Below are 24,773 nucleotides of genomic sequence, written 5' to 3'. Positions count from 1 at the left end.
TCATGGATGGCTATGTACTATTTAGGAAAGACAGAGCAACAAGGCGAAGTGGTGGTGTTGATCTTTATGTACGAGAGAAACTGGAATGCATTGAGTTCTATCCAGGGAGGGAGGTAGAAGAAGGTTAAAAGCTTGTGGGTAAGAATTAAGGGACATGCAATTGAAGGTGAAACTGTTGTGGGTGTCTACTATAGACCACCAACCCAAGAAGAAGAGGTTGGTGAGGCCTTCTACAGTCAACTGGAAGTAGCCTCTAGATCACACTCCCTAGTACTTATGGGTGACTTCAATCACCCTGATATTTGCTGGAAACCCCAAACAGAAAAGCAGGTTCAGTCCAAAAGGCTCTTGCAGTGCATGGATGATAATTTTCTAATGCAGGTAGTGGAAGAACCAACGAGGAGAGGTGCACTGCTAGACCTTATATTAACGAATAAAGAAGGTCTGGTTGGGGACATTAAGGTTGGGAATAGCCTTGGTGACAGTGACCATGACATGGTGGAGTTTAGTATTTTACAAGGAAGAAGCAGGGCAATAAGTAGGATTACAACCCTGGACTTCCGTAGGGCTAACTTTGGACTCTTCAAAGATCTACTTGCAGGAATCCCATGGGCTAAAACTCTGGAAGGAAAGGGAGCCCAGGAAAGCTGGTCAATTTTTAAATACTGCTTCTTCCAAGCCCAAGATAGGTGCATTCCTTTGAGTAGAAAATCAGGCAGAGGTGGTAAACAACCTGCATGGATAAGCAAGGATCTTCTGAAGAAAGTCTCATGGAAGAAAGAAATGTACAGTTTGTGGAAGAAGGGACTTGTCACTTGGGAGAACCATAGGGACATTGTTAGGGTATGTAGGAAGGCAACAAGAAAGGCCAAAGCCCTCTTAGAACTTAAACTGGCAAAGGAAATAAAGGAGAACAAAAAGAGCTTCTACAAATATATCAGTAGTAAAAGGAAGGACAGGGAAAATATGGGCCCACTGCTGAATGAGGTGGGAGCCCTGGTAACAGAGGATGCAGAGAAGGCAGAGCTGCTGAATGCCTTCTTTGCTTCAGTCTTTACTAAGACCAGCCCTTATGAGCTTCAGACCCTGGATATAGGAGAGGAAGCCTGGAAGAGGGAAGACCCTCCACTAGTCAATGAAGAGTGGCTCAGAGATCAGTTATGTAAATTGAATGTGCACAGGTCCATGGGCCCTGATGAGATGCACTCAAGAGTGTTGAGAGAGCTGGCTGATGTTATCGCCCTACCAATCTCCATCATTTTCAAAAGATCGTGGCAAGCAGGAGAGGTGCCTGAGGACTGGAGGAAGGCCAATGTCACTCCAGTCTTCAAAAAGGGCAGGAAGGAAGATCCAGGAAATTACAGAGCAGTCAGCCTCAACTCCATTCCTGGAAAAATGATGGAGCAGCTCATTCTGGAGGTCATCTCTAAGCACATGGAAGAGAAGAAGGTTATCAGGAGTAGTCATCATGGATTTACCAAGGGGAAATCATGCTTGACTAATCTGATAGCCTTCTATGATGTTGTAACTAAATGGATAGATGCAGGGAGACCAGTGGATGTAGTCTACCTTGACCTTAGCAAGGCTTGTGACACAGTTTCCCATAACATCCTTGTGAGCAAGCTCAGAATATGTGGGATAAAAGAATGGATAGTGAGATGGATTAAGAACGGGCTACACAATAGAGCCCAAAGAGCGGTGGTCAAAGGTGCAGAGTCCAGCTGGAGACCTGTAACTAGTGGAGTCCCTCAGGGATCAGTGCTGGGTCCAGTCCTTTTCAACATCTTTATCAATTATCTTGATGACCTTGTCTTCTCAGCAAGTTTGCTGATGACACGAAGCTGGGAGGATTGGCTGATTCACCTGAAGGCTGTGCAGCCATTCAGCGAGATTTGGACAGGCTGGAGAGCTGGGCAAAGAGGAACCTGATGAGGTTCAACAAGAGCAAGTGCAGAGTCCTGCACCTGGGAAGGAACAACAAAAGGCTCCAGTACAGGCTAGGAGGTGATCTGCTAGAGAGCAGCTCCGTGGAGAAGGACCTTGGAGTCCTGGTAGACAAACAAGTTATCCATGGGACAACAATGTGCCCTTGTGGCCAAGAAGGCCAATGGTATCTTGGGGTGCATTAAGAGTAGTGTCTCCAGCAGATAGAGGGAGGTTCTCCTCCCCCTCTACTTGGCCCTGGTGAGACCTCACTTGGAGTATTGTGTCCAGTTCTGGGCTCCCCAGTTCAAGAGGGACAGGGATCTACTTGAGAGAGTCCAATGGAGGGCTACGAGGATGATTAAGGGACTGGAACGCCTGCCTTACGAGGAAAGGCTAAGAGACCTGGGGCTTTTCAGTCTAGAAAGGAGAAGAATGAAGGGTGATCTAATGAATGTCTATAGATACGTCTATAAATATATGAAGGCTGGGTGTCAAGAAGGCAAGGACAAGCTCTTTTCACTGCTCTTCCTGCTGAAAGAGGAGGTGGAAAGATTACGGAGTATCTGGGATTGTGAAAGAGAAATAGATCGGTGGAGTAATACCCTACCATCCTTGAGACAAAACCTGAAGGTGGAAGCTTCATGAGAAGTAGAGGATCCTCTGCCTCCTGGTCACCTGGCAGAGGTAGGGGACCTAAGAGAAGAGAGGAACTGGAAGCGGGTCCCTGCTCAAGGCAACAGGTGAACCCCCTCATGGCTTCACTCACCTTCACGTGTGCCCTTACAGAACAGGTATATGGCCCTGGATCGGGAAAATCAGGTAACTGAGGTTACTGACAAAGGTCCGTCCAGGGAGTTGCCGAGGCAGTCTGCCCCATGCGTTAGGACTGCCTCTGCTAAGAACAAAAGGAAGGTAGTTGTTGTTGGAGATTCTCTTTTGAGGGGAACTGAGGGCCCTATATGCCGGCCAGACCCAACCCTCAGGGAGGTCTTCTGCCTCCCTGGGGCCTGGGTTAGCAATGTTACCAAGAAACTCTCAGGCCTGGTGCAGCCCTCTGATTACTACCCACTAGTGGTCATGCAGGTGGGCACTGATGAAGTTGCCAAGGAAAGTCCCAGGGCAATGAAAAGGGATTTCAGAGAACTAGGCCGAATGCTTGAGGGATCAGGAGCACAGGTGGTCTTTTCCTCAGTTCCTTCAGTGGCAGGAAAAGCTGAAAGGACTAGGAAAACACAACTGATTCATGTATGGCTTAGAGGCTGGTGCCATTGGATGAACTTTGGGTTTTTCCATCATGGAGATGTTTACAGGGCACCAGGTCTGCTAGCAAACAATGGCATAGAGCTATCAACAAGGGGGAAAAGGATTCTTGGCCAGGAGTTAGCAGGGCTCATTGAGAGAGCTTTAAACTAGACTTGATGGGGGTAGGCGACAAAACTCCTGGATGGTTTGATTTCCAGGACACCGGGCCTGCTGGCATTGGATGGGAAGACCCTGTCCCGCAGGGGACAACGGGTCCTAGGGCAGGAGTTAGCAGGGCTCATTCACAGAGCTTTAAACTAGATTCGAAGCTGGGTTTGAACTAGTGGGCATTGTTCTAATATTAATGAAGACCAGAAGGCCTCCCGCCTCCCAAGGGTGAAATGCCTGTACACCAATGCACGCAGCATGGGGAATAACCAGGAGGAGTTAGAGGTCTGTGTGTGGTCTAATGGTTATGATCTGGTGGCAATTACAGAGACATGGTGGGACAGTTCACATGACTGGAATGTGGTCATGGATGGCTATGTCCCTTTAAGGAAAGACAGGTCAGCAAAGCGAGGAGGTGGAGTTGCTCTTTATGTGAGAGCCACTAGAATGTATTGAGCTCTGTCCAGGGGCTGATGAGCATGTGAAAAGTCTGTGGGTACGAATTAAGGGGCAGGCTGGCATGGGTCATACAGTTGTGGGGGTCTATTACAGACCTCCTGATCAGGACAAGGGAGTTGATGAGGCTTTCTACAGGCAGCTGAAAGCAGCCTCGCAATTACAGGCCTTAGTCCTCATGGGGGATTTTAACTATCCAGATATTTGCTGGAAGGCCTACACAGCCAGCCATTCACAGTCTAGGAGGTTCCTCCAATGCATCAATGATAACTTCTTGATACAAATGGTGAACAAACCAACTAGGGGAGGAGCACTGCTGGAACTCGTGCTCACCAACAAGGAGGGTCTGGTTGAAGCGGTGATGGTCAATGGCAGCCTTGGCTGCAGTGATCACGAGATGGTGGAGTGCAGGATCCTGTGTGGGAGGAACAGAATACCTAGCAGAACCAGAACCCTGGACTTCCACAGGGCCAACTTTGGCCTCTTCAATCAATTATTAAGAGAAGTCCCATGGGACAGGGTACTAGATGGTAAAGGGGCTCAAGATAGTTGGTCACCATTCAAGAACCACTTCTCGCAAGCTCAGGATCAGAGCATCCCAATGGGTAGGAAATCAAACAAGGGAGCCAGGAGACCCGCATGGTTAAACAAGGAACTGCTGGGCAAACTCAAGTGGAAAAAGAGAATCTATGGATTATGGAAGGAGGGCCTGGCCACTTGGGAGGAATATAGGACTGTTGTCAGAGGATATAGGGAGGCAATTAGGAAAGCTAAGGCCTCCTTGGAACTAAACCTTGCTAGTGAGGTCAAAGACAATAGAAAGGGCTTCTTCAAATACATTGCAGATAGAACTAACACTAGAGGCAATATAGGCCTGCTGCTGAATGAGGTGGGTGCCCTGGTGACAGAGGATATAAAGAAGGCAGAGGTACTGAATGCCTTCTTTGCCTCTGTCTTTACTCCTGCAGACTCTCCCTAGAGGCCCCAGATCCCTGAAGCCCCAGAAGAAGTCAGGATGAAGGAGGAGTTTGCTTTGGTAGATGAGGATTGGGTTAGGGATCAGTTGTGTAATCTGGACATCCATAAATCGATGGGTCTGGATGGAATACACCCATGGGTGCTGAGGGAACTGGCTAGGCCACTCTCCATCATCTTTGGTAAGTCATGGGCAACAGGAGAGGTGCCTGAGGACTAGAGGATAGAAAAAGTCACTCCAGTCTACAAGAAGGGCAAGAAGGAGGACCTGGGTAACTATAGACCGGTCAGCATCACCTCCATCCCTGGAAAGGTGATGAAGCAACTTGTTCTTGGCACTATCTCTAGGCATATCAAGGATGAGTGGGTCATTAAGAGCAGTCAACATGGTTTGACCAAGGGAAAGTCATGTTTGACCAACCTTATAGCCTTCTATGGGGAAGTAACTAGGTGGATAGATGATGGTAGGGTGGTAGATGTGGTTTATCTTGATTTCAGTAAAGCATTTGACACTGTCTCCCACAGCATCCTCATAGATAAACTGAGGAAGTGTGCTCTTGATGGTCAGGTAGTGAGGTGGATCATGAACTGGTTGAAAGGAAGAAGTCAGAGAGTTGTGGTCAATGGGACAGAATCCAGTTGGAGGTCTGTGACTAGTGGAGTCCCTCAGGGGTCGGTACTGGGACCGGTACTATTCAATAATTTCATCAACGACCTGGATGAGGGAACAGAGTGTGCCCTCAGCAAGTTTGCTGATGACACTAAACTGGGAGGAGTGGCTGACACACCCTTCGTTAAGTGACATAAAAGAACCTGATTATGAAAAATGTACATAACATATGAAGCTTTTTTTTTTTTTTTAAAGTTATTAAACAGTGGGGGGGGGGGGGGTTGGTTTTCGTTTGGTTATTTTTCTGTGGGTTTTTGTGGGGTTTTTTTTTTAGACTTTAATGGGTAAGGTTACTTAAATTCCTCCTTTCAGAAAACATTGAATATTTTTTATGGAACTAAATAATGACATGACAAAAGAATTTATTTTCCAACGGAAGGTTGCGTTTTAAATCCTTTTCATTATTAAGCAAGAATGAAACCTTTCACATACATTTTTAACTGAACAAAATTTATGCCTTTAATTTGCCTTTTAAACACATACGGTGTTTCAAACAAGTATTTGCTCATTCCTAATAAAAATATTGAATATCAGCATAAGGCAGTAACATGAAGTGAGTTTGTTTACCACTAATCTTTTTCAATGATACAAAGAAATACTCACCATATTTCTGCTAATTATATCTCCTAAGTAAACCACAGCATTCATCTGAGGAGCCCAAGTTTGAATCTCTCTTTGCCAAGATGTCAACGTAGAAAGTGGCACGACTAGCAAGAAAGGCCCATACAGTTGATGTTCATGAAACAGGTAGTTCAGAAAAGAAATTGTTTGTATTGTTTTACCCAGACCCATTTCATCTGCAAGAATACAACTATTCCCTCTAAAAAAATGAAAAAACAAAACCACAAATAAATAAATTTATAAATGCTTTCAAATTAAAAACAGCAAGACTAGTTTAAGACTATACTTACTTGCACCATGAGTGAGCAAGCCAGTTCAGTCCATTTAACTGATAATCTCTTAATTCTAAATTCTCATGTCCGCCAATATAAGGTGGTTGCTTCTTTAGCGCAACAAACCTTGGCCTCTGTTTTAGAATCTGTCAAAAGCAAATTGAGCATCAGTCCTACTACTAAGTTGCCAAAATGTAATCTTATAGAAACAAAGTAGCAGCAGGAATCTGTTTGGTCACCAAGCCTAGCCTTTATTCATCGTTATTACATTTTGATCATAACCAACTGACGGTTAGTTCATATCACAACGAAATCAAGTAGGCTTTTTGTTTGTTTTAAAATGGATGACATAGAAGTTCTGGAGAAGGGGACTTGGGCACCATCCTGGCTGGAAGGCAGGTTGTGAAGGTAAGTTTGAGGCTAGCTCTTTGGACAGAAGCTGTAGCAGAAAGTACCTTCTGCTGGAAACAGTATTTTTCTCTTCTAATAGAATTCCTGTGTGCTGGTCAGAAGATGCAAATAAGCTCTTTGGTCTTGTGTCACTGAGTACCTCAGCCTTCTCTACATCCTACATGGCCTGGTCTCCAGTTTCCTTCTGAAGCGGGCCCACAGTTTCCCTTCATCTTATCGCTGACATACTTGTAGAAACTTTTCTTGTTCCCCTTAACGTCCCTGGCCAGATCCAATTATCTGTGCTTCCTTTTCATTGGGACACATCGCTCCGGGGCATGGGGGAGGTGATCCTTGAATTAAGTATAGTATTGTAGGGCTGCATCAAAAGAAGTGTGGCCAGCAGGTCAAGGGAGGCGATACTCCCCATCTACTTAGCTCTCTTGAGACCCCATTTGGAGTGCTGTGTCCAGTTTGGGAGCCCCCAACATAAGAAGGACATAGAGCTCCTGGAGCCAGTCCAGAGGAGGGCCACGAAGATGATCAGAGGGCTAGAGGACCTCTCCTATGAAGACAGGCTGAGAGAGTTGAGGCTGTTCAGCCTGGAGAAGAGAAGGCTCCGGAGAGACCTCATGGCCTTCCGTATCTGAAGGGCGCCTACAAGAAAGCTGGGGAGGGGCTTTTTACAAAGGCTTGTAGTGAGAGGACAAGGGGTAGTGGCTTAAAACTGGAAGAGGGTAGATTTAAATTAGACATTAGGAGGACATTCTTCAGCGTGAGGGTGGTGAGACACTGGAACAGGTTGCCCAGGGAAGTTGTGGAAGCCCCATCCCTGGAAATATTCAAGGGCAGGTTGGATGGGACTCTGAGCAACCTGGCCTAGTGGGAGGTGTCCCTGCCCATGCAGGGGGGTTTGAACTAGATGATCTTTAAGGTCCCTTCCAACCCTAGCCATTCAATGATGCTATGATTCTTGCTACATATATAAATATAGCTATATTTTACAGTTCTGGACAACATTAACAAATATTTTATAATATGCATCTTGTTTCTGGATGCGTAAAATGCGTCAAGTTTTTTCTTTATTATTGCAACTGTATAAATCCATTGAAATTACACGCTCACCTTGCAGTCCTTAAACGGAGTGGTCTTGGATTGATTTCTGCTAAAATACTCATCAATACACGTCTGAAATTTTTTGGCAATGAGAGCACCATCTTCCCAGCTACATTCTGAGTAAGGCAGACCCTGCCATTTGCAATAGTAATCTGGATAACCAGCTGCTGATTTTTGATTTGAATGAGCTGCAGAAATGTAGAGATACCAAATCAATATTTTCCTTCTGTATTCTAAGAAAGCACTCATGTTAGGTGATAAGACAACATGAACTAGTTTCACAGCAAAGACAGTATGACAACTTATCAGAGAAAATTTTTTGGCTTAAGTTGTTAGGGATATTAATAACCTAAACTTCTTAACTATAAATTCAACATGCAAGTAATAAACTTGTAATATTCTCAACACCATTCTTCATCTGGAAGTTTGTCACATACCAATTATCCTTTCCACTATTTGATACTGCTTATGTAGATCATCTGTAAGTTCCTGCTGGCAGTTATAATATTCCACGTCTTCTGGAGAAGCATTTTTCAGCCTGAAATGGGAATTTATTTGCAGCACTTATTACATTGTGTAGTTCTAAAACTAAGAAAATCTTGGAATTTTAAAGCTCTGTACGTAAACACCATAGGAATGCTGCTTAGACAGCGTCTTTGAAGAAGCTACAACTATGAATTTCCTGCTATAGAAGTGTTGCATCTGGCCTAGGTACGTCATCACTGATGACTGAGAAAGCTTATCAAGAGACATCTCTATCAGCTGCAGCTTGTACTAGTCATGTAGATAATTTACAATATCTGCCCTCAACACTGAGTAGTGTACTTCACGTGGTATTTTCATGGAACAGCACTGATGGCTCACTATAAGAATTTATCTCCTATGAGTAGGAAACACTAACAATCCCACCACTATTCATAGATTATATTAAACATACTAAGAAAACGGAATACCAAAACATAGCACTAAACGCAAGTATTTTTTTCACTTCTTGGTTCTGAGGCTTTAACAGAAGTTTGGGCCAAGAAAACTAAATGCTGTAATGCTTTGAGTGCTTTAGCCATTTCGGGTTTGTTGCTTTTGGTTTTTTGTCTTTTTTAATCTCTGCAGCAATCTCTGAAGAACTCAGAGCAAAACACAACCAGTCAATGACAAAATTAGTAAAGGTAAGATTTAAAACAAAACCAGAAACCCCACCACCCACCTTGTTAAAACTTTGTTTATAAGACACATTAAAATCTCGGTGCAGAAGCTGCTTCCTTAAAGGCCTGATTTTACAAGATGTGCGAGTATTCTCACTTGCTCAAATAAAGTTAGTATGCTCAGAATCTTACAGAATTATAAGGGAAGCTTGAACTTTAAAGCTTCCGTCTTCCTGTTGTATAGGCACTTGAAGCTATACCTTCACAAAGAGTTAACATAACTCACAGAAGCACAATAAAACATCTGTATTGATACAAAAAATATGCAACTTGGAAGTAGTTATAAAAATACTCACCAGCGTTTTGTTTCCTGATCCTTTTTCTTATAGTTGTCCAGTTTCTTCATTCCTTTAACATTTTGTTGCTTCAGTGTTTCCTCAGTTTCCCAAGTATTATGGATGTGTGACCAGCCTTTCCACTTAATAAGATACTGTACTTCTCCTAGCTCCTTTGACTTTTCAAACCCAGTATTTGGGTCACCATCTGCCTCAACTGCATAGATGGTGGTTGCAGCACCAGTGGCTGATAAAGAAACCACACCATAAGGCTTGATTAAGCATGCACATAAATTAACCAGTAAAAAAAAATACTGCAGAAGGCAATTTGTGATGCATGTAACTTGACTAATTGTATCTACAACTCTTATGTCACTCCTCTTATTTGAAGAATTATGATGTAGCTACATTAACACACACACAAATATACCAATGAGATTCAAAAAAGCAACCAAAAAACTCTCCATCTAACCTCTCATGAGAATTTTCTTCGCGTTCCTAGTGATCCACAGAGAACGCTCCACTAACACTGCTATATCCTTCTCATCTGTGAAAACATAACAGATATTTTACATTGGGCTCAAACAGCCCCGAGACCTGAATGGCCTACTACTCAAATTATTACTATGGACGCTATAAATCCAATTCACAGAATCAAGGAGTGGTTGAGGTTAGAAGGGACCTCTACAAGTCATCTGGTCCAACCCCCGTGCTCAAACAAGGTCACCTAGAGCCAGTTGCCCCGGACAATGTCCAGATGGCTTTTGAATATCTCCAAGGGGGAGAAACCACAAGCTCTCCGGGCAACTTATTCAAGGGCTCGCTCATGGTCAAAAAAAGTCTTTCCTGATTTTCAGATGGAACCTCCCAATTTTCAGATGGAGTTTCAGTTTGTGCCCAAAGCCTCTTGTCCTGTCACTGGACATCAATGGAAAGAGCCTGGCTCTGTCCACTTCGCACCCTCTCTTCAGGTATTTATATACATTAATGAGATCCCTCCCTGAGCCTCCTCTTCTCCATCCCAGCTCTCTCAGCTTTTCCTCATAGGAGAGATGCTCCAGTCCCTTTATCATGTTTGTGGCCCTTTGTTGGACTCTCTCCAGTAGTGCCATCAGTCTCTTGTAGTCAAAAGCCCAATACTGGACACAGCACTCCAGGTGCGGCCTCACCAGTGCTGAGTAGAGGGAAATGATCACCTCCCTCAACCTGCTGGCAATACTTTGCCTAATGCAGCCCAGGATACCATTAGCCTTCTTTACCACGAGGGCACATTGTTGAGAGTAGATAGAGTGCAAGCCCTGAGATAGGTCAAAAACTCCAGAAATCAGGTATAACTCATGGAGAAAGGCAGTTCTGAAGCGTGAGTAGGCCCATGTTTTCTATAATCAGAACCCTAATTTGCAGGGTAAAAAAAAACAAACCTCAAACAAACACATAAGCAGGACACTACATCCTATCAGCTGCTGGAAACATGACACTTCTACCATAATTCATAAAATTACTTTTAGAAGTGCACATGAAAGCACACTACTGAAATTTTAGATTCTACCATCCATTGCGCATTGTATTGCGACTATTTGTACAGGAATAACTGAAATCACAATCTCAATGATTCAGCCTTCCCAACATCATCCTTCAGCATTCAGGCTACTGGTTAGCTGTCCTATCCAGTCCACTTTTTCTCCATGCCCCTGTATAGAATTTATACCTATCAGGTATCAATAAACTGTACAAATAGTGGTGTAACAGTATGGTAAGCATTTATGCAATATGGAGCTATATTCCACTTCATTTTTTCTTTTTGCATTCATTAGTTACTTAAGTTTTTCTATGTTTTACTTTATAAGGCTTACAAAAGAAACATCCTTATGAGTATGAAAACCAAAATAAGATTACTTTCTGATATTTTTAAACTTATTTTTTACAAACGTCATGGGTTACCTACAGCTGAGAACAATTGCTGTTTACATTGCACCACAATGCACTGCAGCATCTTAAGAACACCAATAAAAAGAATACCTCCTTTTCGGCCAATTCGACTATCCATAAACTTCTCTATAGTTTCAAATTCATCTTCTTCAGGCTGCGGGACATCTTCTCCACAAACTTCCAACAAATCATCAGAATCTGTCTTGGTTTCTTCAGCTTCTTTGTAACTAATATTGACTGTTGCCTGGCGACGAGATCCTCTCTTGTCAAGGTCATCATCATCCGATGAATCAAGCTGCCTCTTTTTCTGTCCTGCAATCTTTTTGCTGCTTTTTGGTTCAATTCTTGAAGACAATAAGATGCAACACAACAGTGGGGTTTCAACACAGACAACTACAAGCCTTATGTGTTTGTTTCTGTATACATATATTACATGACTGCTCAGTTACAGCACTTTCAGTTGGAGCAGACAGGAAAGAGGCGTTCAACACAAATCACTGGTATGATAACATCTTTTGTAGCTTAAACAAGTCTTCAAAGTTCTGTAACAAATATTAATGTTTTCATTTGCCTGTATAGTAGTACAATACTTGATTAGGAATTATAAATAGCTTCTAATAGTATCTAAAATGCAAGACTCCTTACCTGCTTGGAGGTTTCCGGCTTTTGACCTTGTTTTTTGGCTCATAGTCAGATTCACTATCTTCACAACTGCTTTTCTCTCTATCTTCCTCTGATTCAGAATCAGAACCAGTTCCTGATACTGACCCTGTCCCAGACATTTGCCAGTCTTCACTGTACATATTGTGAGACAAAACAGTACCTCAAATTAGTTTTGTTGTTTTGTTTTGTTTTTTAAATCAAGTATTCACCATACATTTGCTGCTTTAATTTCAACATTCTTCACGGAAATAAAAATGTTATAGTAGTAATTTCAGCTGGAAGGACAGAAACTTATCATTAATGGATAACAGATAAAACTGCCCAGTGGGTTCAAAGGGAGTTTAATTACATTTTCTGTTATCAAGAGGTAGATGTAAAAAACAAAAAATAAAAAAATCTGGATTTCTGTATAAATTATAGCTTGTCCTGGTCTGAGCCAGGATGAAGCCAATTTTCCTTTTACTGATTTTTTTTTTTCCTTCAGTAAGCTTTCTTTTAACTAGCATCAGTGTGTTCTGACTAAGGCTGATAAGAACAGAATGTTTTTGTAACTGCTGGGTCGCATCTTTACTCTGCCGGCTCAGACACTACGGGGAGATCTATGAGCCCCCCCCCCCCGTAGGAGGCTGAGTTAGACAGCAAAATTGGCCAGAGATATTCCATTCCATATATCTACGTAAGCTCAGAGGAAGGTCAGAGATCACAGAAGACAACTTCCTTCCTGCTTCTTCTTCCCTTCTCTTCCGTCCATGGTCGGCGTCCGGGGAGGACTCCGTCCATCCATCACCGTCGACCCTTAGGCTCAAGCTCTCCTGACCCTCATCACTCTCCGCTTTCTCCGGCAGCAGTCTGGAATTTTTTGGGACTGTTCGCAGCTAAGGAGAGTGCTGTGGGAGTTGCTGGGGGCGGGGGGAGGCAAGAGGCTTTTGCACATATCTGAACATATTTGTATATAATTGTATATATTTTCTTTTATCATTAGTGTTTAATTAAAGCTCTCTGGTTTAGTTTTCAATCCAGAGATTGAAAGATACATATTTACTGGAACTTACCTATGCTCAAGTGATAAAATCCCATGACATTACATTTTGCAGAATCCAAAATTCTGTAATAGCTATGATCCCCGTGCCTCGTGAATAATTAGCAACTTCAGCACAGGAACCAAAAATAATGCAGAATCAAATATGAGAAACACACGGAAAGACTTTAACCCTGGCAATCTGAGAGGCATTGGCTCCCAAAAGCCCCCACTGAGCTTCCAAATCAGTGCTTCACGCCCATGCAAGATACTATGAGTAAGCCACTTGTGACTCCCAGTAGCAGTATTTCTGTGCTCCTGCTTAGCCGAGATCTTCTACTTTGCAACAGGAAAGATGTACCCGCTCATCAACAGTATCTTACCTCAGACTCTGTACAGAGAAATGTAATATTAATAGCTTGGGGGGAGAGGGGCATTCCGGCATGCATTCTTGAAAAGTTGCTAAATCTTTATACTACAATCTATTATCAGGCTTAGGAGTCTTTGATCAAGATGCTCAAACAGTACTAGTGGCCTTCAAAGGTAGAGTATTACTTCTAAGACCTTTTCATTAAATTTTAGATCAGGAAGCTTAAGAATCAGTGCTTTAACGCTTCTTTCACTTAAATGCACATTGGTCCTAGAAGTTACATTTTCATTGTGGTCAATACATCCGTGTGTCTTGGAAATACTATAGAATGATCTGTTTCCTTAGAAGATTTTTTTTTTTTCCACAAACAGCAAATTAAAAAACACTCAAACAGCTATTGAGATAATTTCATTAACTGGAAAAGAGGAATGAGAGAGCAATTCAATTTCTACACACTATTCCTTAAAAAAAAACCCAACACAAAACCAAAGCCCACAACCACAGAACCCCAAACAGAACACAAACACACACCCCCACACAGAGGTCACTACTAATGAGAAAGTATAACCTTTTTCACAAACTGTTTCGTCTACAGCTTAAAACCAGCTCAATTTCAACTTAGCTTTATTGACTACCCAAGACAGTGTCAAACCTGTAATAATTTTTTTGGATTTTTGCCTCTCAATTGTTTAAAGATCTGGCATGAACTACAGGATTCCAACTTAAATTTTATCTGAGACAGCCTAATTAATTAGTTTCCTATTTCTTCAATAATTTTCAGGAAGGACTTTCAAGTGCATAGAAGTGAAGCCAGTGTAATTATAAGCATTATGTCATAATGCTTATTATTACAATAAGCATTATGTCACCATAAAAAAAATTATTTATGAAAAACATCTTACTCTCTATGTTTTTTCTTCTTGGTTTCACTGGAAGAGTCATCTGCAGAATCTTCACTGCTTGATGAATCCTGCAGATAAAGGAAAAAATATATACGATTCGTTACCACAAAAAGAATGAAGTATTTTTTACTATTAAAAAGGTAATTCAGCTCCCACTTTCAAACCGAAATAATATTCTTTATTGTCTTAACCTCTTCATCCCCCTCAGTGTACCCACTGATATTGACCGATATCAGGATTGCTATTGATTTCTTATTTCTCCATGAATATGCCGTGCCAGCAGAACTCAAAAAACCCTTAAAATATAATCATTGTGCCTACATATAGTCATAGTTTAGACTGTTGCAAGTTAATAAATCAAGATGAAGGTTCTATGAAAAGCTTAATAAAACCTTCTGCCTTTTTGAGAGCTCTCTCAATTCTTGTATCCTCTCACATTTAAACACTACTAAGAAAATTTTGAGAATAGCATGTATGTTTCTTCTCTATCCATTCCTAAAAAAAATAAATGGATTAATTCTTAAAACTATTTTCCTAAAACTAATCTCAGAGATTAAATTTAGATAATTTTTATCCTGAAAAAGAGTCTTCAGGAAAAGAGTACTTAGCAACCGCTATAAAGTAATATTTTAACTATATATTATTAATTCCTTTGTTTAGTTTTAATGATGAGCAGCTAAATCTGACTCTGTCCAGAGTAATGATTAAAGACTTGTGATCACGATGCTTACTTTTTTTATAATGAAGGAAATATGAAAGTCTGCTTTTAAATAAATTCTAATTCACAGTCACTAGTGTCCTTGAAAGATATTCCTACTGCACAAAGTCAACTTTTGCTTAGTCTATGGTTTTTAAAAATCTCTAAAATTGAAGTATGGTTATCAAAATACAAGAATTATTCTATAATTTGCAAAAAACTAGCTTTCTACTCCATATAGTGTTTTTGAAAGCTGCAGCAGCTAGCTTTATATGGAGACGGAAAAGTCTTTCAGTATTTTTAACTGTCTTTATGGAACTCAGAAGGCAGAAATAAAATGAAAGTTAATACACGACTTGAAAATTTTGTCTATACACCACAAAATATCTAGCTAAAAATATCAACCTAAACTGCTATCTTTTTGGCACAACTCACCTGAAAACATGCAACTAAATATTCCCCTCCCCCATGTTTCCTTAGGAACATGTCAGTTATTTGAACATTACTTTTATAGATTAAACCCAGACTTTTTAAACACACACACTTAAGAGAACAGAAATTGGCTCTACAGAATTTTATTCTAACATATGGGGTAATGAGACATGCATGTTTACATTTTATTCACTAAGGTATATGTTATTCACCTCTTGCGAAGCACTCTCTGATGAGGCTGCCTTCTGCTGTTGTTGCTTCTTGAGCACTGTTGATCTCTGCACAGCAAGTATACTTGGACTGGACTTCCAAAACTGAATTGGAATTCAGATACAAGAGTCATTGAAACCTACTGAAATTGTAAACTTTACCACAATTATTTTTCTTAATATGAGCAGCATCACTATTAAGATGGATCTCAATATCATTAATAAAAATTCACTATAAAACACTGCATGCATTAATAATATTGGATTGGATAGCATTTTAAAGCAGCAAGACTTCTGCAGAAAGGAATGTTATATGAGAACCGACAGCACAATTTTTACAGTAAGTATAACAGTAGCTATGCAGGCCTCTATTATTAAGATAACATTTTTTTCAAGTAAATTTTTTAACTTATCTAGGTAAGACCTAGCTGATATATTTTTGCTTCATATGGAAATACCAAAGTACATAAAATATCTCAAATGGGAATGGACCCATAAAGAGCATTGAGTCCAACTCCCTGCTTCTCGCAGGACTATCTAAAACTAAACCATATGAGTAAGAGCATCATCCAGATGCTCCTTGAACTCTGACAGGCTTGGTGCTGTGACCACTACCCCGGGGAGCCTGTTCCAGTGACTGACCACCCTCTCAGTGAAAAACCTCATGTCCTATCACTGGTCACCAGAGAGAGGAGATCAGCACCTCCCCGATCTGCTGCTCCCCTTGAAGAAGTTGTGGGCTGCAATGAGGTCACCTCTCAGCCTTTTCTTCTCCAAGCTGAACAAGCCAAGTGACCTCAGTCGCTTCTCATAAGTCTTACCCTGGAGGCCTTTCACCATCTTGGTCACCCTCCTCTGGACACACTCTAATAGTTTGATGTCCTTCTTACATCAAGGCACCCAAAACTGCACACAGTACTCGAGGTGGGGCCACACCAGTGCAGTGTAGAGTGGGACAATCACCTCCCTCGACCAGCTAGCTATGCTGCACTTGATGTGCTCCAGGACACAGTTGGCCCTTTTGGCTGCCAGGGCACCCTGTTGACTCATATTCAACTTGCCATCAACCCAAACCTCCAGAGTTCTCCAGCTTCTCCTCCCCCAATTTGTATGTATAATCAGGATTACCCCATCCCAGGTGGAGAATCTGGCACTTGATCTTGCTAAATTTCATACGGTTGTTGATTGCCCAGCTCTCCAGATCTCTCTGTAAGACTTCTCTGCCCTTGAGGGAGCCCACAGCTCCTCCTTAGTATACATCGGCAAACTTACTTAATGTAAGTTTTTGCATCCAGGTAATTTATAAAAACATTGAAGAGCACTGGACCTAAAATTGAGCCCTGGGGAACACCACTGGTGACTGGCCACCAGCCTGATGTAAGCCCATTTGTTACAACTCTAAGCCCAACCCATCAGCCAATTGTTCACCCATCGTATTATGGGTTTATCTTGCTTTGCGCTAGACATTTTGTTCAAAAGAATACTATGAGAGACTGTATCAAAAGCATGAACATGAACAACAACAACAAAAAAACCCACAAGAAGAATTCTTAACAGCCTTTGAATCTTACGGTAGGAAATATTACCTTTAATATATCATCCAAATTAAGGCCATATTACACAAAGAAGAGTTCAGGTAACTTTTATGCATTGCATTTAAGAGATTTCTAAACACCGCTTTTTTCTCCTCAATTTGGCAGACTTTTTCTCCATACAGAAGATAAGCTGTACCTAAGCCTGAAATTGTCATACAAGCACTTATTGATATGAAGAAACTGAGCATTAGAGAGACAACTTAAAACAAAATTTAGAAATAACATTGTGTGGCTTTGTCTTCAGAAAAATGAAATAAGTTAATAGGTGCTTCTGCATGAGAAAATGTAGGGAAGTATCTAACTGGGCATTTACAGAGGTGAGAAATTTAAGAGTCCTCTATGTTTGTTATGAGAGCGAAGCATATGCATTCACTAGCTCAATCAAGTTAAAATTTTAAGTAAAAATTATGGGGGTTTTGTTTGTTTAGATTAAAACTGCTCTTGTAAAATGCTCTGCACAGAGTGGGTTTTTCCCACACAAAGGGTTAATTTGTATGTTTTGTTTTACCTCAGATCCATCTACTTTTGGTGGTGGCTTAGCTTGAACTTGTTGGGCAGAGAATCTTGTAGAGGTACATCATGTAGATGCTTACATCTCCAATAGCCAATCACTGAAGAACATGGAAACAATGAAATGTAGATGTAGATGAAGAGTAGGTTTGAGACCACCTGAAGAATCTAAAGGTGAACAAATCCATGGGACCTGATGGGATTCACCTGCGGCTCCTGAAAGAACTGGTGGATGAAGTTGCAAAGCCACTGTCTATCATATTTGAGAAGTCATGGCAGTCTGGTGAAGTTCCTGCTGATTGGAAACAGGGAAACATAACCCCCATTTTCAAGAAAGGAAAAAAAGAAGACCCAGCGAAATTCAGGCCGGTCAGTCTCACCTCTGTGCCTGGCAAGATCTTGGAGTAGATCCTCCTGAAGACCCTGCTAAGGCATGAGAACAACAAAGGGGTGATTGGTGACAGCCAACACAGCTTCACTAAGGGCAAGTCCTGCCTGACTAATTTGGTAGCCTTTTACGATAGGGTCACAGCCTCGGTGGACAAAGGCAGAGCGACAGATGTCATCTACCTGGATCTGTCCAAAGCTTTTGACGTTGTCCCACACAACATTCTGGTCTCAAAACTGGAACAATATGGATTTGATGGATGGACCACTCATTGGATAATGAACTGGCTGACTGGTCGCATCCAAAGAGTTGTGTTCAATGGCTCGATGTCCAAATGGAGATGTGTGACGAGTGGTGTTCCCCAAGGGTCAGTACTTGGACCAGTGTTATTTAACATCTTTGTTGGCAACATGGACAGTGGAATCGAGTGCACCCGCAGCAAGTTTGTTGATGACACCAAACTGTGTGGTGAAGTCAACATGCTGGAGGGAAGGGATGCCATCCAGAGGGACCTTGACAGGCTCGAGAAGTGGGCTCGTGTAAACTGCATGAAGCTCAACAAGGCCAAGTGCAAGGTTATGCACCTGGGTTGAGGCAATCCCATGCATGAATACAGGTTGGGAGAAGTAAGAATTGAGGACAGCCCAGGGGAGAAGGACTTGAGGGTAGTGGTGGACCAGAAGTTTAACATGAGCCGTCAATGTGCACTTGCAGCCCAGAAAGCCAACCATATCCTGGGCTGCATCAAAAGAAGCATAGCTAGCCAGTCAAGAGATGTGATTCTCCCCCTCTGCTCTGTTGAGACCCCACCTGGAGTACTGTGTCCAATTCTGGAGTCCCCAACATAAGAAGGACATAGTGCTCCTTGAGCATGTCCAGAGGAGAGCCACAAAGATGATCAGAGGACTGGAGCACCTCCCCTATGAAGATAGGCTGAGGAAGTTGGGGTTGTTTAGCCTAGAGAAGAGGAGGCTTCGTGATGACCTTATAGCAACTTTCCAATATCTGAAGGGGGCCTACAAGAAAGCTGGGGTACGACTTTTTACACGGATGTGTAGTGAGAGGACAAGGGGCAATGGTTTGAAGCTTAAAGAGGGGAGATTCAGGTTGGACATTAGGAAAAAGTTATTTCCTGTGAGGGTGGTGAGATGCTGGAACAGGTTGCCCAGGAAGGTTGTGAATACCCCCTCTCTGGAGGTCTTCAAGACCAGGTTGGATGGGGCCTTGAGCAACCTGATCTAGCAGGAGGTGTCTCTGCCCATGCAGGGGGTTGGAACTAGATGATCTTTAAGGTCCCTTCTGTGGGGAACGGTCTATCTTCTCTCCCCCCACATAAGACTAAACAAAATGCCTTTCAAGCCAGCAAAACAAGAGTGACGCCTTTTTAGTGATTTAGCCAAGGGCAGAATGGAACAGGCCTCTTGCTCTACCAGATAACTCCACAGCAAGAAAAACAGCATAAGGGTTACGATAACTGGCAGAAAAATGGACAATAGGTTAAAGACTGCCTCTAACAGAGCACATACCTGGCCAGTGCTAATTGGCTAATTTGAACAGTGGTACTTTCTCGAACAGTGATTTCTGATCTATAAAAGAGGGCAAGATCCACAGGCCGATGCTCTCTGCCTGACTGGGACGAGGCCCTGCTGCAGTACCTGGACCTGCCTGGAACGCCAGCCTCGCTGTCCGGAGGAGCCAAGAGGGAAGGGAGGGCCGCCTGTGCCCGCTCCCCGGGGACCCTGCCTGCCCAGCCTAAACCAAACCGGACCAAAGTAGGAGCTTGCCCAGCCTGCATTCGCCACCTACTTCGGGACTAAGGCCGTGCTTGCCGCAGCTGCTGCTGCTGGGAGGGGTCGCCCCGGTTACCGGGAAGCCGGCCCCCCCCCGGATCTCCTGCCGAGCCTGCCAGCCGCATCCCGGGAACCATGCGCTACGGAAGGAGGGTAAATACACACACACACGCACGCACACACACGCACACTCTAACTTTCCTGCCCGGCTCAACTCCTACCCTTTCACTCCATTGATTTTACACTCCTCCTCGGAGTGTGTCTTTAATAAGACCATAGTACCTTTGAATCCCTTTTCCAATATACACCTAGACAACCTCTCCTGAACCTTGTTCCCTTAATTAGTGTTGACCCTTAATAAACCGATTAATTAGTAAACTAAACATTGGTTTCAGTAGCAATTTGTGAGCGTGGTGGGAGGGTATTCTAATCTACCCTCTAAGATACGGTCCTGCAGTGGCCATTCCTCTGTGAGAGGCGAACGCCACGTGTGACCCTCGGGCTCATTCACAAACCTCTCCACATTGGGGGGGGAAGTCGCGGAAACTTCCTGACAGCCGGTAGCCCCCCAATACCGGCCCGCAACACCTTCCAACCTTAGCCATTCTATGATTCTATGATTCTATGAATGAGCAGGTAGACAAGGCTACTAGAATTTACATAGCTCAGGTGGACTTGGACTGGGCATGTAAGGGTGAGCTCGGTGGGCCTGTTGTCCCAAAAGTGGGGCCTGTTGTCCCAAAAGTGGGGTCCGTTACCCAGTGTGCAAGAAGCCGATCCACACACAGAGTCAAGATATTTGCTTTAATATCCTGTTCTGTGCATAAAAGGGAGCAGGGTGGTATTCCACAAAGCAAGCTCAGTTTCCCAATACACAGGTGCTACTTTTATACCCCAAAACCTGAGAAAGAACATTATTCTATCATTGGCACACACGATTGGTCAACTAATTCCTTGCTTCCATTTAAAGTGGCAATACTCAGGAAATTTCACTACGCATGCTCAAAGAGTAAAGGGTTAGTTGTTAGTAGGGGTCCCTCTAGCCTGTGGGTGTGAATTTTAGTATGCTAATGGCTCATTAATATATTAATACGGTGATTTCAATTACTCAATGTGTTTTTCCCCAGTGCTCAAGGCTGTAACCAAGATAAGCTGTGGGGAGTACTGCTTTCCATCCCTTTCATCTATCTAGCAGGTGTTCTGCAGGCCTGTCTCAAGGCCAGGCTGTTGACTACTTGGGGAATGTTTTTCCTCTAATTCATATCTGGTTTTGTCTAATTCTTACTGTTTCACTGTTATCTAGGCCTTGTTTTTATTCTGCATGTCCCTTATGTTCTCTTTTATGTGATTTTTGCCAAATGTGATCTTTTCCCCCCAAATATGACTTATTTCATATAATAACTGACAACAGGCCCAGGACACATCGGGACATCTATGAAGAGATGCAATGTACAGATGGGCTCATGATTGAGGGATGGACCTGACCATTTTGGCCATCATACAGGTCACCCCTGAATGTGATATGTGCCATAAGCAAACAAGCCAAATGGATAAAGACTCTCTGGCATGGAGGACGGTGGCTGTGATATCAGTGGGGGAGTCCTAGCAAATTGATTATATCACATTACTGTGAACACACTAAGGCAGGTGCTATGTTTACTGTGGTGGAAATGACTACCGGATGGTTAGAAACATACCCCGTGACCCATGCCACTGCCCAAAATATTATCATGGGCCTTGAAAAGCAAGTCTTATGGAAACACAGCACCTCAGAAAGAATTTAATCAGACAATGGGACTAATTTCTGAAACAACCTCATAGACACCTGGGCCAAGGAGCATGGCATTGATGGGATGTATCATATCCCCTAGTGCACCAGCCTCTGGGAAGACTGAGTGATACAATGGACTGTTAAAGACTACACTGAGATCCATGGGCACTGAGGCATTCAAGCATTGGAATGCAAATTTATTAGAAGCCCCTTGGCTGGTTAACACAAGAGGATCTGCTAACTGACCTGACCCTGTGTATTCTTGGCATAGACTACCTCAGGAGAGGGTATTTCAAGGACCCAGAATGGTAGCAGTGGGCTTTTGGTGTAGCCACCGTGACTATAGAGAAGACTGAACAGCTGTCTACCTTGCCCAGCCTCTAGGAGGATCCTCCTCTTGTGAAGTTGCTGAGTCAGAGAACAGCAGGTGCAGATTGCTACCATGACAGTGCACTGTTGGTAGTATTGCACTGAGATATCCTGGCTCCAATCCATGAGCTGATTTGTCTACTCAAGAGCCAAAGAGTAATCAGCAAGACTCACTCACCCTTTTATAGTCCCATATGGCCAGTATGAAGTCACACTGCTGTTGAGTGTTGACATACCAGACATGCTAGAACTCCAATATGACTGGAGTCAAAGGCAGCCAAGTGGTGTGCTATAGCTGACGTTGCAAATTGAGTAGTTCATAGAATCATTAAGGTTGGAAAAGACCTCTTAGATCATCAAGTCCAACTGTCAACCCAACATCACCATGTCCACTAAACCATGTCCTGAAGTGACACATCTACACATTTTTTTAACACCTCCAGGGATGGTGACACCACCACTTCCCCAGGCAGTCTGCTCCAATGGTCATTCAATAAAGAAATTTTTCCTAATATCCAATCTAAACCTCCCCTGGTGCAACCTGAGGCCATTTCCTCTTGTCCTATCACTGATTACTTGAGAGAAGCGACCAACATCCGCCTCACTACAACCTCCTTTCAGGTAGTTGTAGAGAGCGATAAGGTCTCCACTCAGCCTCTTCTTCTTCAGACTAAACAACTCCAGCTCCCTTAGTTGCTCCTCGTAAGACTTGTGCTCTCAACCCTTCACCAGCTTCCTTGCCCTTCTTTGGACTTGCTCCAGCCCCTCAATGTTATTCTTGTAGTGAGGGGCCCAGAACTGAACACATTATTTGAGGTGTAGCCTCACCAATGCTGAGTACAGGGGCACAATCACTTCCCTACTGCTGCTGGCCACGGTATTTCTGATACAAGCCAGGATGCTGTTGGCCGCTTGGCCACTCGGGCACACTACCTGCTCATATTCAGAAAGTTGTTGACCAACACCCCCAGGTCTTTCTCTGCTGGGCAGCTTTCCAGCTATTCTTCCCCAAGCTTGTAGTGTTGCATGGGGTTGTTGTGGCCCAAGTGCAGGAGCTAGCACTTAGCCTTGTTGAATATCATACAATTGGCCTTGGCCCATAGATCCAGCCTGTCCAAATCCCTCTGTAGAGCCTTCCTACCTTCAAGCAGATACACAGTCCTGCCCAACTTGGTGTTGTCTACAAACTTACAGAGGGTGCACTCGATCCCTTCATCCAGGTCATTGATAAAGATAGTAAACAAGTCTGGCCCCAAAACTGAGCCCTTGGGAACACCACTTGTCACCAGCCGCCAGCAGGATTTTCCATTCACCACAAGTCTCTGGGCTCAGCCATCTATCCAGTTTTTTACCCAGTGAAGGGTACACTTGTCTAAGCCATGATCAGCCAGCTTCTCTATGAGAGTGCTGTGGGTGACAGTGTTAAAAGTTTTACTAAAGTCTAGGTAGACAACATCTACAGCCTTTTCCTCATCCACTAGGCAGATCACCTGGTCATAGAAGGAGATCAGGTTGGTCAAGCAGGACCTGCCTTTCATAAACCCATGCTGAGTGGGCCTGATCACCTGGTTTTCCTGCATGTGCCACATGATGGCACTCAAGATGAACTGCTCCATAACCTTCTGGCACTGAGGTTAGACTGACAGGCCTATAGCTCCCCAAATCCTTCTTCCAGCCCTTCTTGTAGATGAGCGTCACATTAGACAGCCTCCAGTCATCTGGGACCTCCCCTGTTGACCAGGAGTGCTCTCGGGTGGATCCCATCTGGCCTCATAGACTTATGTGTGTCCAGGTGGTGTAGCAGGTCATTAACTGCTTCCTCCTGGATTATGGGAGTTTTATTCTGCTCTCTGTCCCTGTCTTCCAGCTCAGGAGGCTGAACACCCTGGGGGTAGCTGGTCTGACTATTAAAGACTGAGGCAAAGAAGGCATTTCCTTATCCTTGGTGGCAATGTTCCCCCCCATATCCAATAAAGGATGGACATTCTCCTTGGCTCTCTTTTTGTCATTAATGTATTTGTAAAAACATTTTTTGTTATCTCTTACAACAGTGGTCAGACTGAGCTCCAGCTGGGCTTTTGCCTTTCTAATTTTTTCTCTGTATGACCTAACGAGATCTCTGTACTAGTCTTGAGTTGCCTGTCCCCTCTTCCAAAGGTGGTAAACTCTCCTTTTTTTCCTGAGTCCCAGCAAAAGCTCCCTGTTCACCCAGTCTGGTCATCTTTCCCGCCAGTTCCTCTTATGGCACATGGGGACAGCCTGCTCCTGTGCCTTTAAGATTTCCTTCTTGAAGAGCGTCCTGCCTTCCTGGACCCCTTTGCCCTTCAGGACTGTCTCCCAAGGGACTCTCTCAACCAGTGTCCTGAACAGGCCAAAGTCTCCCCTCCATAAGTCCATGGTAGTGGTTTTGCTGCCCTCCCCTCCATACTTCACTAAAAATTGAGAACTGTACCATTTTGTGATCTCTAAGCCCAAGATGGCCTCCGACCACCATATCTCCCACCAGTCCTTCTCTGTTTGTAAAAATCAGGACTAGCAAGGCACCTCCCCTGGTAGGCTCACTTACCAGCTGTGTCAGGAAGTTATCTTCCACACATTTGAAGAACTTCCTGGACTGTTTCCTCTCTGCTGTGTTGTATTTCCAGCAGATGTCCAGTAGGTTGAAGTCCCCCACAAGAACAAGAGCTAGCGACTGAGACTTCTACCAGCCGCTTATAGAATGCTTCATCTGCCTCTTCATCCTGGTTAGGTGGTCTATAACAGACACCCAACAGGCCTTGTTGGCCTTTCCCCTTGTCCTGATCCCTAAGAACTCGA

At 43.4% G+C, this 24,773-nt stretch overlaps 2 protein-coding genes across 10 annotated transcripts in view; one reads left to right on the top strand and one right to left on the bottom strand.

Moving 5' to 3' along the window:
- LOC127395157 (chromodomain-helicase-DNA-binding protein 1) overlaps positions 1-14,259 on the bottom strand; it is a 170,841-nt gene extending 156,582 nt beyond the window's left edge. For 8 of the 9 annotated variants that reach the window (XM_051641636.1, XM_051641629.1, XM_051641634.1 and 5 more), the window contains exons 1-8: positions 14,196-14,259; positions 11,888-12,037; positions 11,333-11,586; positions 9,335-9,560; positions 8,274-8,374; positions 7,846-8,024; positions 6,349-6,476; positions 6,041-6,257 (exon numbers count right to left, since the gene is read on the bottom strand). In XM_051641636.1, the coding sequence (XP_051497596.1) occupies positions 6,041-6,257; positions 6,349-6,476; positions 7,846-8,024; positions 8,274-8,374; positions 9,335-9,560; positions 11,333-11,586; positions 11,888-12,024 (1,242 nt within the window). In that variant the 5' untranslated portion in view covers positions 12,025-12,037; positions 14,196-14,259. Of the gene's footprint in view, positions 1-6,040; positions 6,258-6,348; positions 6,477-7,845; positions 8,025-8,273; positions 8,375-9,334; positions 9,561-11,332; positions 11,587-11,887; positions 12,038-14,195 lie in introns of those variants that run through there. The other variant, XM_051641638.1, reaches the window with a different exon arrangement.
- The window catches only part of LOC127395168 (uncharacterized), a 1,033,854-nt gene that overhangs the window by 876,911 nt on the left and 132,170 nt on the right, over positions 1-24,773 (top strand). The window lies entirely within an intron of this gene.

Source organism: Apus apus, chromosome W (assembly GCF_020740795.1).
Source record: "Apus apus isolate bApuApu2 chromosome W, bApuApu2.pri.cur, whole genome shotgun sequence".
Lineage (NCBI taxonomy): Eukaryota > Metazoa > Chordata > Aves > Apodiformes > Apodidae > Apus > Apus apus.
Note: the sequence above shows the minus strand (reverse complement) of the source record. Positions and strands in the feature narration are given on the sequence as shown.